This window comes from Eumetopias jubatus, unplaced genomic scaffold (assembly GCF_037043125.1).
Source record: "Eumetopias jubatus isolate StellerSeaLion01/CBP00866 unplaced genomic scaffold, mEumJub1_p1.0 scaffold_1, whole genome shotgun sequence".
NCBI classification, from domain to species: domain Eukaryota; kingdom Metazoa; phylum Chordata; class Mammalia; order Carnivora; family Otariidae; genus Eumetopias; species Eumetopias jubatus.
The window spans coordinates 194,584,979-194,600,309 of NW_028274807.1; the positions used below are offsets into that span (position 1 = coordinate 194,584,979).

General features: G+C 46.1%; 1 protein-coding gene across 2 annotated transcripts in view; it reads left to right on the top strand.

Annotated features, from left to right (window-relative positions):
• ERC2 (ELKS/RAB6-interacting/CAST family member 2) overlaps window positions 1-15,109 on the top strand; it is a 936,802-nt gene extending 921,693 nt beyond the window's left edge. For both annotated transcript variants that reach the window (XM_088022015.1, XM_088022017.1), the window contains one exon: window positions 14,885-15,109. In XM_088022015.1, coding sequence (XP_087878141.1) covers window positions 14,885-15,109 — 225 coding nt within the window. The remainder of the gene's footprint in view (window positions 1-14,884) is intronic.
• The last annotated feature ends 222 nt before the right edge of the window (window positions 15,110-15,331 follow it).

Here is a 15,331-nt window from a genome sequence, read left to right on the forward strand (position 1 = left end):
CTTAACCACTCTGGGCCTCAGTTTTCTTAACTCTGACATGAGGTAAAGAACAATTCCAGTTCTTTGGGGTGATTGTGCACATGGAGTGAGTTAATATGTGTCCATCAGTTATTCTCAACAGGGAGTGGGGGGTGGGGTTGCCCGCCCGAGAGGTGTTTGGCAACGTCTGGACACAGTTTTGATTGTCATGATTTGGGGGGCGGTGCATGCGCCCCTGGCATCCAGTGGGTAGAGGCTGGGGATGCTGCTAAACATCGTACAAAGCATAGGACAGCCCCTGTAACAAAGAATTATCCAATCCCAAATGTGAGTAGTGCCGAAGTTGAAAATCCCTGCTGTAAAGCATTTAGGAATATTCCTGGCGCATAGTGAGCATTCAATACATATTTGTTATCATCAATGGCTTCCCCTCTCCCATTAATCCACTTCCATATTTATTGAGCATCCACCACATGTCAGCCATGTAAGAAATACAGCAGTGAGCAAGACGTCTGCAGCCTGTCCTCGTGAAGGCAGCTGGGGCTGCAATCAGACATGAGTCAGTCAAATGCTAGCAGAAATGCACTACGCCAGCTTGTTCCAAAGCAGGAGCACATCGGGGGAAAGGAGGGAGAGAGTGCGGAGGGTGTGTTTGGCAAGGGGATGTGGGTCAGGGAAGGTCCCCCTGAAGAAGTGGCATTTAACCGAACACCTGAGGACAAGCAGAAGGCCGTTAGGTGAAGGGTGATGGGACAGTGCTCCAGGAGGAGGGGGCTGTATGTGCAAAAAGCCCTGAAATGGGGACCCAGCTCTGTGCCTCCTTCTGGCTCCACAGATGGGCACTGACTGGCAGGCAGTTTGGGTGCTTTTGCAGGGGTTTGCAACATCCCATGGGACTGGATCCTCAGGTAGTTAGTTCTCTGTAGCAGAGCCAAGGCCTCCCATGTACGTACCCCTGGGTCACACTGGAATTGCTAGAGTACTTTGGGGGCATGCTCTATGGGTCTTTGGAAGTGGCTCCAAAGATGCCCCCAGAACCTATCGGTGTCGTGCAGCAGGTGTCCGCTTTTCATGCCCCCACTCCTTGACCTCTGGCCTGGTTCTTCCTCAGGGCATTCCCTAGCCCTCTTTCCTGGCTGCCAGGCCTGTCTTAGAAGAGTTAAAAACCCAGCCTCTGCCTGCCAGGACCTTGGGATTTAATAGGGAAACTGCCAGCCAGTTCCTATATTATGAAAATGAGTTTTTCCCTCTTTAATCTTCAAAGTGACCAGCGACAAAAGCAGCACAGGATTGCCTCTCAGGGCACTTTCACGTCTAAGTTGGAAACATTTGTGAGGGCCAGGAGCCTCATACCAGGTGGGAGAATGGGTCTGCCTGAGGGACCCATTGTTCACCAGTTCTCAATTACCCTCGGGGCCCATCAGTCCGCTGGCGTTACAGTGCTCACTGAACCCCTGAGCTGGAGCTGGAGGTGGGGGACTGAGGGCTGGGCTTTGTGCAGACGAGGAGGGGCAGACAACCACTTTTATTTATTTATTTATTTATTTATTTATTTATTTATTTAGACTTTATTTATTTATTTGACAGAGAGAGACACAGCGAGAGAGGGAACACAAGCAGGGGGAGTGGGAGAGGGAGAAGCAGGCTTCCTGCGGAGCAGGGAGCCCGATGTGGGGCTCGATCCCAGGACCCTGGGATCATGACCTGCGCGGAAGGCAGACGCTTAACGACTGAGCCACCCAGGCGCCCCAGACGGCCGGAGAGCCTGTCTCCTTTCAAGTGCTGTACAAATGTGACTGGCCTTGGATTTCCTCAGAAATTGCCTCTGCTCTCCTCTAGCTCCTCGTTGGGAGTGGACATCATCATTTCCCTTTGAGCACCGGTCCACTGAGCGGTGAGCTTCCTGAGCAAACTCTGCGCGTACGTGTTCGCAGAGAAGGATTGCAATTTTGGAGGCATCTTGTTCTGTGTGTGTTTCTTAAAACCTACACTGTGTGAAACTCATAGTAGGTTCTCAGTTGGGATCCACCATTATAGAACACATACACGGACTTAAGGACTGTGTTTTCATTGCCTGCTCCTGCCCGCACATCTAGCACAAGATCGGTGGTAGTATAGATACTCCAGGAATCTTGTTCTATAACATTCTGTCCATTTCCCTGCCGACCAAGCAACCCTACCCAACATGAAGACATTATCATGATACCCTGCGTGGAAGCCAAAATGGCAGCTGTGATGACAATGGCCTGGCCCAGATGTCCCAGGAAGGCGCCGTTCTGTTTATACTGCAGTAAAAATTCCTTTGCGACAAAGCAGCTTTAGGTTAAATAGAAATCTCATGGAAAAGAAGTCACGTCCCACCAATGCCAATGGATTTCATGTGAAGGTTTTCCCCAGGCCTTTTCAAAGTTACCTATCAAAGGATAAGGTCAGGAAGGCAAGATTCTCTGTGTGGGGAGAGAGGAGTGGGAGTAACTCGGCAGCAGACATCCTGGCCATCATGGCGGGAGGCTCTAATTTGGAGCAAGTAAAGCCTTCGAGTTATACTTTGCCGGTAAAGGCAGACCCTCCCTCAATAATCTTTTTAGCATTCCACTCCTTCAAAGACAACTTGGACCCTGAAGCCCTCATGCAGCCAGAAGACATGTGAATATCCCATCAGTTGCATAGAAGCAATAGATTGGAATCCTCCAGATAGTTCACTCAATCTCAGAATGATAAATGATCAATCACTGCATTCCTCCTAAATGAAATTAAGATGTTAAGATATATGGCTTGGGGCTTCTGGATGGGATTTCTGCAGTTGCATTTCCAACTGAAAATGTATTGCTTTGGAACTGCTGGGAAAGGGAGCCATTCTGGATCTATGTTAAAGCAAAACATTTGACAGTGGAGAAGAATGCTTCGGACATGTTAATTTTTTTCAAATTTAAAAGTGATTAATCATCCCCAATGCCGTGACGCTGGAAGGCCACAGTGCAAGTTCTTGGAGGGGAAGGAGGAGGCATGGACCTCAGTACTCTGAAGTGGAGGCTTTTGAAGGAGCCTGTAGGTGAGCTCTTGGTGAGAGACAAAAAGCACTAACTAAAAATCCATTTGAAAGGACAGAGAGTCTGGACAAAACCTAGGAATGCATAGAAACCCACAGACTTTCTTTTCCGTTAGCACAGTGCAAAAGCAGATGAGGAAAAGGAGGAAGAAGTAACCATTCCCTCCCAGTTGGCGCATGGAACCACCAGCGATGTTACTTCCTTGGAAAGTCTCTCCAGCCCTCCTGACAGACCAGACCCGATGTGCTCCTGTGAATTGGGATTGGATATCTCAGTGTGCAAAATGGCACCACAACTCCACCCCTGACTAGCTGTGACCGAGTGTGTAACTTTACCTCTCTGCTCCTGTTTCCAGAGCTATGTAATGGGCTAACAATGGCAACCTCTCCAGCAGCGTGAAGACTGAATGCCATAGAACAAAAGTGTCTGTGCTCAGTGAATTTGAGGGGGTCAGTCTCCTCCTTGGTACTTACCGAAATTTTAATTATTTTAATTATTTTTTTAATGTAATATCTGGCATGCTCACTAGATGTGCCTTCCACAAAGTCAGCATCTATCTCGTTCAGCTACATGTCCCTAGGACTTAGCATGGCTCCTGATAGAGGCTTTAAAAATTGTGGGAGGAAGGGGTGCCTGGGTGGCTCAGGCGTTAGGTGTCTGCCTTCGGCTCCAATCATGATCCCAGGGTCCTGGGATTGAGCCCCGCATCGGGCTCCTTTCTCCGGGCTCCTTGCTCCACGGGAAGCCTGCTTCTCCCTCTCTCACTCCCCCTGCTTGTGTTCCCTCTCTCGCTGTGTCTCTCTCTGCCAAATAAATAAATAAAATCTTTAAAAAAAAATTGTGGGAGGGAGAGGAAGGAAGGAAGGAATGATTCTCACACTTTTCATAAGCATAACTTGAAGCCCATATCAAATCCAAACTGAATCTCATTTAAGAGACACAACTCTGCTGACCATATCCCTTTCAACTCTGCCGACCAAAAGGAGATTGCTTTTTTTCCTATTCCCTTATTTGCAGGTGGGTGTGGATTAGGTCTCCGAGGGCTCAGAGACCCTGAATGTCTCTAAAAGGCCTGCCTTCGCTCAGCTGGTTGCTGGCTTGGGTTTATACATTTCCTTTTTTTCTCTCCTCCTGCCAGAGAGGTCTTCCCCACCCCCAAGGAGGCTAGTACCTTTTGTTGCAGGAAACTGATTTGGTTGCTTTGAAAACACAGAAAAGTTTGAAGCAAGTTGAAATTGAAGCACAGTTAATCAAATGCAAAACTCCATTCAGCCCCTATCTGCCAAAAATAAATAGTTTAAAATAGGAATTTCAGATCAGCGACAAGGACGACTGTGTTTGTGGCAGCAGGGTTGACTGCCCTCAGCGGCCATCAGTCCCAGTGCGCACCCAGCGTTTAGAAACTAAACAAACACACCTTGAACTTGCTGCAGTAGCTGTTGCCACATCGGAACGCTAATGGGTTTAGTGACCACAACCGACCTAGGCCAGAATGTGTCAACAGCCCAAGGACCAGCCTTGCTCGCTGTGTGTGCTTTGCCCAAGTTGTTACAAGTTTAATTCTTTGCAGCTTACTTTTCCTGCTGTGTTGGCCTCTCCCATGAAAGAGCGTAGCTGCCAGGCCACCAGCGTATAGCAAGGCCATGGGGACCCTGGCAAGAGCTCTGCCGATGCAGGCACCTCGGCCTCTTGGGCCCGATGACCAGTTAGATGAGAGCTCCAGAAGGTGCACTTGACTGTCCTGGACCCCCAGCCTTCTTTATACCGGTCACTTCTAAGATCCGTTCTGGAAATGGCCCAGCCTGAAGCAAATGCAAAGGGCCTCTTGATTTGCCACTCATTTGGAAAAGTGGAGTCTTCCTGCCTCTCTTCCTGCACAAGAAAGCATGCTGCATAGTGTTTGCACCACGAAGGGGGGTTCTCTGCATTACACGCAGGCTTTCTGCCCTGTCTGAGAAACGAGGTCCACTCTCTCTGTTTCTGGGCGGCCGAAGCAAGCAGTGGGCTGCAGGCCCTCGGCGGTGAAGAGGTTAAATTGCTCAACTGGCTGGATCTGTGTTTTCCTGCCCACACTTGCTTCTGGCCTAAGGCAGTGCCTGCTGTTTGGGGAGGGGGAGAGGGAGGTCTTGCCTGGACCCAGGTGGCCGACAGGCAAACCATGTTATTAAGAAGCAGGGATCACAAAACCTTGATCTTCAAAAGAGACCCCTAATTAGTCGCCAGCCCAAGAGTAAATGGCATTCCACCCCAGCGAGGCGGGAAGGGAGCCTTCAAATTCTGGGGACTAATTGCCATTATTGGCTCTATGAAGATCCTGTTGTAAACACTTGTCATCTGAGCCACTTCTCGTCGGCAAACTTGAGATATCAAATTGTTCCTTCATGTTTCAAATTCTGCAAAATGCCTTGCCGGCTCCTCTTTCTAGGAGGAGCACCTCATTCCTGCTCATGACCACTTTCTCAGAACCCAGGCTGAAGAGATGTTTCCCTGGGGGTCGGCTGTGCTAGGGCAAGTTCACCCTAAAACTGAATTCTTGTCAGGAAGGGATTTGAGAACATGTTTTACTTTATTCTCAATTGAATTTGAAAATGCCACCTCAAAACTAAGTTTAAATTGCAGGCAGAGGAATTTATCATGAAGCTAATGGGGCTTCAGCTTTGGGACCCCTCAAGTAGATAGACTTTTCCCAAGACCCTGGGAGAGGCCCTAATGATGTGGACTATTTGTGTATTCCTTCTCTGCAAGAGGGCCCACCGAATGGTCTAAAACCAGGATGTGCTCTGTAATAGTACTCAGAGTGTGTTTCTTATCTTTTCTATCAGGTACTCTTGTGACTTCTGGAAGTTAAGTATTTTCTCCCTGTTCTTAGACCAACTGGTTCTTGGTCTTTTGGGGCACGTGGGAAGGGAAAGGCAAACTTCTCCAGGCCACATGCAGGATGCTAGGTTTTGTCTAAGTTTACTCTTGATCTATGAGCAGATTTCAAGAACTTGGGGCCAAGATACCCTGGATCCATGCCCTTCAAGGGCAGACTGGGTAATACCAAACTCAGATGACAAGAGAGGCCAACATAAAGAGAGACTTGGGGGCCATGGGGATTTGGGCTCGTGACACTCCAGACCACTGGGATTTTATTGTCTGGACACTTTCATGGCAATAAATATGTCAGAGGAAGAGAGAGAGAGGGAAGGAGAAGGCAGTGAATAATTTCTGAACATTCTTGTGAAGTGCGAATTTTCGATTCACCTTTCGGACCGGCTCTCGCAAGCATTCGGGGACCCTGAGATGGTGTGTTCTACGCTGACATCCACAGCCAGCTGTGTTGCAGGGCCAAACGTCCTATGGTGACAAATAACCCCTCTCTCCCAGAGCTGAGCTTCAGAGCCCTTTCTTTGGGGAGCTAGGGAGTCACCGTTACTCAGCAATAATTCCTTTGTGTGAGCAGCTCAGGGTGAGACAGGAAGGTAGACACAGGGCGAAGGGTATTTGCTCATAGGATTCCATCGTCTCCGTGATGAAAGCCGATGGTTTTTCCCTCTCCAGGTAACCTAATAACCTCAGACAACCGGGAGACACGGAGGTAGTGGCCCTCCCTGCGCGGGCTTCTCCGGGATGACTCGGGGGGCCCCGGGCCCCGGCGTTCTGTTTGTTGAAACAGTCCCTGTCTCCAATGTCACTCTCGGCGCTCCCGGAGATTCCCAGAGCATTATTTTAACCTGTACGTTTCACTGATCTGAGATGTTAGAAATCGAATGCCAAACTTTTGGTTATTTTAACTAGTTCAGGAAAGAAAGACTAACATCGGTTTTGACAACAAACAAAACCAGTTTTTGTTCTATCACTTATGTTTAAAAGATTCCAATTTCAAACTAAACACAATGTGTGGTTATTCTGTCCGCGATTATATAGCCGCTGGGGCGCCACAGCTCCACACTGCATACATCATTGTATTTTTAAAATGTACTTAATGAACATTTTTTTTCTTTTCTAGTAACTACTTCATTGCCTTAAATGAATGCATTCCAATAGAATTTGTAACAAATGACCACTTTGTGTTTGCATTAATGCCAAACACGTTTAACAAATTTTTAACAAGGAACCCTGGCAAGATGCCAAACTCCTAGAGGGACACTGAAGGAATGCTATAAATTTAAACTAGATTTTACCTTTTCACTTAGCTCAGCAAGTGACTGAGGTGTCTCGCTATCTCAGGATTGTGGCATTTCTACGTTATGTCAGATAAGTTGTACATTTTCATTATTTTAATTACTTAGATTGTACCTATTTCCACAGGACTTTTACATCTGTGCCGCCGTGTCGGAAATAATATGATGGCAGCTTAGCGTAGGTGTTTATTTCTGCAAAATCTGTTCATATCTTGTGTGCGTTGGTAGATGCATGTATGCGATACATGCCTTACCAAAAAAATATATTTAAAACATCACAGTCAACCCATTAAATACAAAAACAATGGATTAGACCAGGGTCCTCATCTAGGGGGAGGGATTCTGCCCCCCCCCCCCCCCCCGGGGATATCTGGGCAAGATTGGGAGCCATTTCTGATTGTCATGACTGGGAGAGTCGGTGATGCTGCTAAGCATCCTATAATGGTAAGCATCCGCACAACAAAGACTGACTCAGCCCCGAGTGTCCATGGTATCAAATCATGAAATCCTGGAGTAAAGTAAAAAAGCCCTTTGGCTTTCGCTTATGGGCAGTGCCTCAGGCTGAGGAAGTATTATCTTAAGGAAACTTACAACTAAAAGCACGTTTCTATTCAACGATGTTTTAAAATTTACACAGAACACCTAATGCTGATGTTGAGTGGCAGATTTCTGACTTTTATTTCTGCTGCTGTCTGCCCTTGAAAAGAGAAAAGCTGGCGCATAGTAGCCCGGCCTCAAATGTGAACTGAGGCAGTGCTGAGAATGGCTGGTGGCCCGAGTATGAGAATGTGCCGGCCCGATGACCCACGCCAGGTGCCACCTGCACGGCCACTGCTGGGCAGTGGGAATGGTCTCCAAGATGGGGCTAGGGGCGGGCAGGGCCCTGCATGTCTGCAAGAAGATAGCTTTAGGTGTTTCCTGGACACTTTTATTTTAATAGCTATGCAGTTACTATAATGTGTATTAGACAAATACTGGCTTCATTATGGCATGAAAATAAATCTTTTTATTTTCGAGTGTAAGCCCTATTTTTTAAGAATGATGCAAACAAGCACTTACAAAAAAACAAATCTTTCTTAAAAGGGCAATTTAAGTTTTTAGAGAAGATTTTTAAAGAAAATTATCGATTCAACATGACAGGTGTTATGAAGACTACAAAAATTGAGAAGGTGGAAAACAAAGGACCAAGGTCTAGAAAATTCTGGCATCATAGTAAAAAGAATGGGCTCTAAAAGCAAGAAGAGATGGGTTCAAGTCAGACCCCAGGAAGGTGGGAACTTGACATAAAGCGTTCAGTCCCTGGAAGCCTCAGTTTCCTCATCTGTGTCAGGGGCCGTCACCCCGATTAGTACCATGGCGCTCTCAAGCTTGTTTGAGGTCATTAGAGCAAAATCACAGAGCACCACGGTAGATGGGGGGCACCAAACATTAGTTATGAATTATTCTGACTACAATAATAACTACAGAAATAAATCCTCAGGAGACCTAGCAGTGTAAGTGCTGCCATGCATTTGATTTCCTTTATTTAAAGAAAGAAACTGCAGGTGAGTTGCACTCAGCACACAGAACCCGAAGTTGAAATCCAAATCCAGAGTCTCTCCTTTGCCCCGTCCCAGAAAGCTCTACCATGCCTAACAGCAGTTTGCAATTCTGAGCTAGCTGCACGCTGGCTCGGCCCACCCCACCCCCACCCCCAGCCCTTCGGGCTCTCAAGTGTTACATTTTATTGCCCTGTGGGGCTGTAGGAGGGCCACTCACAAGGTAAAATGTTGCTCTCCACTCATATTTTTGAATTATGGCTTCAAGGTGGTTGCTCCTATCAAGAAAATTAAATGATTTAACATAATTTGTTGCCACTTTGATCACAACAATAATAAATAAATCTTCATGAGAAAAACGGGAAACCCATTCCGCCCCGTTTTAAAAGATGTTAAGTAATAACACAGATGTAGTTATAGAATTTTGGGGGGGGGGCAGAAATGACTCTATTGGGTTTTCCTGTGATTCCAGAATCACTTAGTGGAGTGATTCTGCAGGATGCCTGCTGCACCCCCAGGAATGAGCAGCTCTTCTATGCCGGCAGCTGTTAATGAGCCTATCAGGGGCTTGCTCTTACGTGGGCACCGTGAGCGATGTCTGGGCGTCCGAAGCCGTGGTGAATGGGTGTCTGTTTTTGTACCTGGGGGCACAGCACACATTTGGAAAGCACATGGAGCGTAATGGACATTAACCCAGATGTCAAAAATAGCCTGCGTTTTACTACTGTTATTAAACAGTTTCCCCTTTAACCCCTCCGTGTTTACCAAAGACCCCTTTCTCCCAGCCAGTTTCTGCAAATCACTACTGAAAGGGCAGGAGAAGAAAGTCATAATCAGGCAGGTGTCTTTATTCCAAAGAAAAACAGTCTGAAGGAATATTTGTGAGACACCACACGTTTATAGCCTGCTCTCCTGGGGGCGCTTGTCCTGGGGCGGAATCTTGCTGCTGGCCTCAGCCCGCCCACCCAACCCCCACAGGCATCCCCCCAACCCCCAACACCCCCCCCCACACCCACTGCAAGCTTGGTTCCCTTCCCAAGAATCAAGTCAAGATTTTTCACAATGGAAATAGGCTTCTATTCTACTATGAGACTAGTTACACATTCTTTGGTTTTAAAAAAATCTAAGTGCAGCAACAACAAAGATTCTAAAGAAAGTTCTATTTATTTATTTTTATTATTATAAAGAAAGTTTCAAACCACCACCCAGAGATCATTATTAACAATATTCTGGTATAAGCATTTGCAAGTGTTTATGTTTATGAGTGTGTTGCTGCAAAAATAAGATTGAACTACCCATAAAGAGTTGTAATCTGCTTTTTTCACTGGAAAATTGTGGACATCTTCCCGTATTAAAAAAATACATCATAATTGTCAGATAGTCAATAAATTTTCAGCATGCCAGTCACAGATCCCTGATCATTTCCTTTGAGCCACAGATTTTTTAAAATCCTCATTCTCTTATCTATTTTTGTATCTGTTTATTGTCTGTCTTACTCCTAAAAATACAGGCTTCATGAGGGCACGGATTTTGTCTGTCTGTGTTATTACTGTACCCCCAGCACCAGGCACACTGCCTGACACAGAGAGGAGCTGTATTTGTTTTCTATCCAGGCAAACGTTGTGCCTAAAACAACACTCGTTTATTATCTCACAGTTTCTACGTCAGAAGCCAAGTCACACACCACTGGGTTCTCCCCTCAGGGTCTCATGAGGCCAAAGTCAAGGTGTGGACCGAGCTGGACAACGCTAACCTGGAGGTTCTGGGGAAGCACCCACCTCCAAGCTCATTAGAGTTGCTGACAGATTCAGTTCCTTGTGGTTGTAGGACTGAGGGTCCTGTTTTGTCGCTGGCTGTCAGTTGGGGGCTGCATTTTGATCGTGTGGGACACTTTCGGGTCCTTGTGCATTGATTCCCCTCCATCTCAGCACAGCGAACGCCAGTCATGTTTCAAGTTTCCCTTTCTCTCCCAGGACTAGCAAGAGAAAAAGCCTCTGCTATTCAAAGCTTCTGCGATTAGATTAGGCTCACTCAGATCGTCCCTCTTGATTAACTTAAAGCCAGATGATTGTGACCTTCATTACATCTGCAAGGTGGCATAATCATGGTGTGAAGATGTTCACAGTCTTGGTCTCAGGGATCAGAGCAGGAAATCTTGGTGGAGGGTAGGATTCTGCCTACTCTAGATGCCCTCTAATACCTGTGGAATGCACAAGTGAATCAATTTGTTCCATGAACTGTGCAAGGCACAGGAGTGCTAAGTGAGCAAGACTGGCCTGGCCCCTCCCTCCTAGATCTTATAGCCTAGACCAGTGTTATTCAGATAGAAATATAAAGCAAGCCACATCAGGAGTTTTCAATTTTCTAGTAGCCACATTAAAAATAGTAATAAAAGGGGCACCTGGGTGGCTTAGTCAGTTAAGTGTCTGCCTTCAGCTCAGGTCATGATCCCAGGATGCTGGGATCGAGTCCCACATCGGGCTCCCTGCTCAACGGGGAGCCTGCTTCTCCCTCTGCCTGCCGCTCCCCCTGCTTGTGTGTGTTCTTTCTCTCTCTCTCTCTCTCTCTGATGAATAAATAAATAAAATATAAAAAAAGTAATAAGAAACAGGTGAAATTAATTGTAGAACTATATTTAACTTGATCCAGTATGTCCCAAATATTATTTTAACATGAAATCAATATTAAAAAAATGAAATTCATGCCAATCAATATTACACTGTATGTTAACTGGAATTTCAAGAAACAGTTAAAAATTAAATTCAGAGGAAAAGAAAAAAACAGAAGATAAAACTAAATTCATACTAAATCTACAATTCAATATATTAATTTATAATCATTTTAAATCAATATTAAAAAATAAGTCCTTACTTATTTAAAATCTGGTGTATATTTTACACTTAGAGCACATCTCAGTTTGGACCAACATATTTCAAGTGCTGAGTAGCCACATGTGGCCGGTGGCTACCATATTGGATAGTTCAAGTCCAGACACATCACCAGAAGGGGACAGTGAAGTGAGCGTGAGACTCCTTGTGCTACATCCCACACACAGGACAAGGCTTCCAGGGAGGAAGTGATGTCTAAACTGAGACCAGAGAGTGAGCGGGCATCAGGCACGTGGAGGGTTGGTGTAAATGCTCATCAAGACAGAAAGACAAGGTTGTGAGGTGAGGAGAAAGGAGGGCTTTAGATTGTAGAAGCAAGTCCAGCACAGGTGGAACCTGAAGCGTGGGGCTGGAGGGAGAGGGGCCAGCATGGCTAGAGTCCTTCCTCCATCCTGAGGGCAATGGGACTGTGAATGCAGGTTGTACCCAGGGAACCCAAGATGGAGGAGATGTCCTTATTGAAATAGCGCTGATGGGGGCACCAGTGAGCACACTGAGTTGGGTGCTTCAGGAGAAGATGCATGGGGACAGAGTGGCCTGCTGTGACCCTCCAGGTGAGGTGGGATTGGCCAGAGATTATCCCGCCGTGGGTGGCTGCCTGGATTGCCTCATTGCTGGAAACTAGGATTCCTTTTTTATTTTTTTAAAGCGGAGGCTTATTGGCCCCCCAACAAAGGATCATCTGCATTTCTAACTGCTGGCAATGTCATCTGAGTCTTTCTCTCGAAGCCATGTCAGCCTCCCAGTGAATGGATTGTCTGGCGGAAGGAGTGGCAAACCGTTTCTGAGTGTTCTCTTTTCCGCAGCATAAACCTTGCCCCAAAGCAGCGTACGGCCCTTGTGAGGCACTGTGTTCTGCCTAGTGACCTGTTACCCAGCTGGAAATCTTTCTCTCAACTGAATAAATGATTGTTCTTTGCTACTTTATCTTGGAAAAACATCAAGGACATCAGGCATTCACTGTAATTATTTTTCACTCGTTTCGCCATCTGTAAAATATGACCGGTGCATTTTAGTACTACTTTGGGTTTCTCTTTACCTTTTAATCATGTGGCCTTTTAATATATTGGTCAGCCCTTTAAAAGGATGATTAAGAAATGCTTAATGCACAAAAGAATTAGAGCTATGCACAGCTCATGAAGCAGAAAGCGTGCTCTGACTTACAATTTTCATACAAAGTTTGCAGAGATTTTATGTGCCAGAATGAGTAATATGATCTGCTCTAGGAACTCCCTAGCTTTCTGGCTCTGCAAAAGTCATTTTTTTGCCCCGATTCAAGTTTCTTAACCAGAAGGGTTACACCAAACTCCTCAGAGTATGAATTAGCAGAGTTCATCCAAGCCACATATTTCATTTGTACTGTTTAACCAGGGCTGGGAGTAACTGCCTACCTGTTCGGACACCGGGATCTTTGGCGCGCTCATTTGTCAGTGTGGCTGGAGAAATTCTGTGCATCAGCCACCAAATCAGACAGCTCCGGCTATATATAAAAAGTGGCTCACACATGTGTAAGTGTGTGTGTGTGTTTGATCTTTCCCCTCCCTGCCATATTCCCCAGATAGCTGCACTGTTGCCATGTGCCCGGAAACTCCTGAAGTATTCAAAGGCCATATGTGAATGATAACGAGCATCAACAGGGAAGCCAGTCATCGTCTAAAGGGTCTGATGGGCCGGGCCTCTCTTCCCACCCATTTCACTGATTTTCCCAGGCTGCACTTGTATTCCGCACCAGGCCCTCTTGCTGGGGCGGTGAGAAAATGTGGGGTGTTCCTGTTTATCCATGCCCTGGAGCATGACACATGCGGATGGATGGCTGTTCCATTTATGTTTAGGGTCAAGCATGCACACGCGCGCGCGCACACACACACACACACACACACACACACACACGCCCTTGCCTGCAGGGAGGAAAGCCAACTTTGTTTTGTTCTTCTCTATTTAAGGAGAGATCAATATCCTTTTTTAAAATATGTTTTTCCTATGGCAAAATATACGTTAAAATGCACCTTTTTTTAAAGTAATTTTTTTTAAGATTTTATTTATTTATTTGACAGAGAGAGACACAGCGAGAGAGGGAACACAAGCGGGCGGGGTGGGTGGAGAGTGAGAAGCAGGCTTCCCGCGGAGCAGGGAGCCCGATGTGGGGCTCGATCCCAGGACCCTGGCATCATGACCTGAGCTGAAGGCAGATGCTTAACTGACTGAGCCACCCAGGCGCCCTAAAATGCACCATTTTAACCAATTTAAGTGTACAATAAGCCTAATTCAGTGGCATTTAGTGCATGCACGGGGTTGCACAACCCCTACTGTCCATTTCTAGAACTTTCTCACTATCCCAAGCAATCGCTTAATTGTACCCATTAAGCAGTAGCTCCCTATTCCCCCGTCTCCTCCAGCCCCTGGCAAACCTCTAATCTATTTTCTGCATCTACGAATTTGTCTATTTGAGATATTTCATGTAAGTGGAATGATACAGTGTTTGTCCTTTGTGCCTGGCTTCTTTCACTTATTTCACTGCCGTGATGTCTTCAAATGTCACTCATATTGTGGCATGACTCAAAACTTCATTTCTTTTTAGAGCTGAGTGATATTCCACTGTATGTATATACCACATTCGTTTAATCACTCCTTTGCTGACAGATGCCTGGTGGTTGTTTCTACCTGTTGGTTATTGTGAACAACGCTGCTGTGAACATTTGTGTACCGGTGTCTGAGTCCCCGTTTTCCATTCCCCTGCGTTCACACTGAGCAGTGGAATGACTAGGTCCAGTATTCTTTTAAATTGTTGGTCTGGTTTGGAAGCGGATGTGACGTTTGCTGGTGTTCCGACCATCTTTCACTGTCTAATCCCTATAAAGTCAAGTTAAAAATAGTTTAAGAACCGTACTCATTGTAGAAAAGCACGGAGAGAAAAAAAACGAACATGTAATCTGGTCACGTAGAAGGTAATCACCGGAACATTTTGGTATATTTCCTTTCACTTTCTTTTTGCCCATCAAGAGACCTCTATACCTGTATGTGACATCTTTTGAAAGAGGCCTCTTCTTGGATGTGTTTATGGGACATAATTTAACTTAAAGTTCACTCTGTCCTTCCTCTATGTTTCCTCCCCATGGACTCCCTCCCCATGCCAACCAACCCCAACCAAAGAGAGTAGTGGAGGGCCAGTGCAGGGGTGGGGGTATGGGAACGCCGGCCAGGATTCTCTCCTCTTTCAGTGGCAGTTGCTTTCCCTGCTAAATTGTGTGCTTTTCTTGTTACAGCGATCAGAAGAGCTAACTAAAGGGGAAACGCAGCTCTGCAGCAATATTCTGATAATCTGTTGCAGCGTGGCTCACGTCACTGGCCATCACCACCTGGAACGCTCATCAGGACTGGAAGAGGGGCTTTCGTTGTCATTATGGCGCACAGTTCTGTTCAACTTGATATTTCCTTTATCATCTCATGTCATTTCTCATGGATTCAGATATGCTGGACAGGAAGAATGAGGAGGAGGAGGAAAACGACAGATCCTCCTTTTTTGGGGGGGTCGGGATTTGGGCATTTAAAATGTGATCATCTCTTCTGAATGTCATTATTTGATACGTTTTATTTATGTTACTTAAACATTGTGGGGTAAATTTGAACTCCACGTGGCTTCAGCTTCTGTTGGACCACTAGCTTCATCTCCAGTTTTTCTGCTGGTTCAGTCGAAGTGGTCATTCCTAATG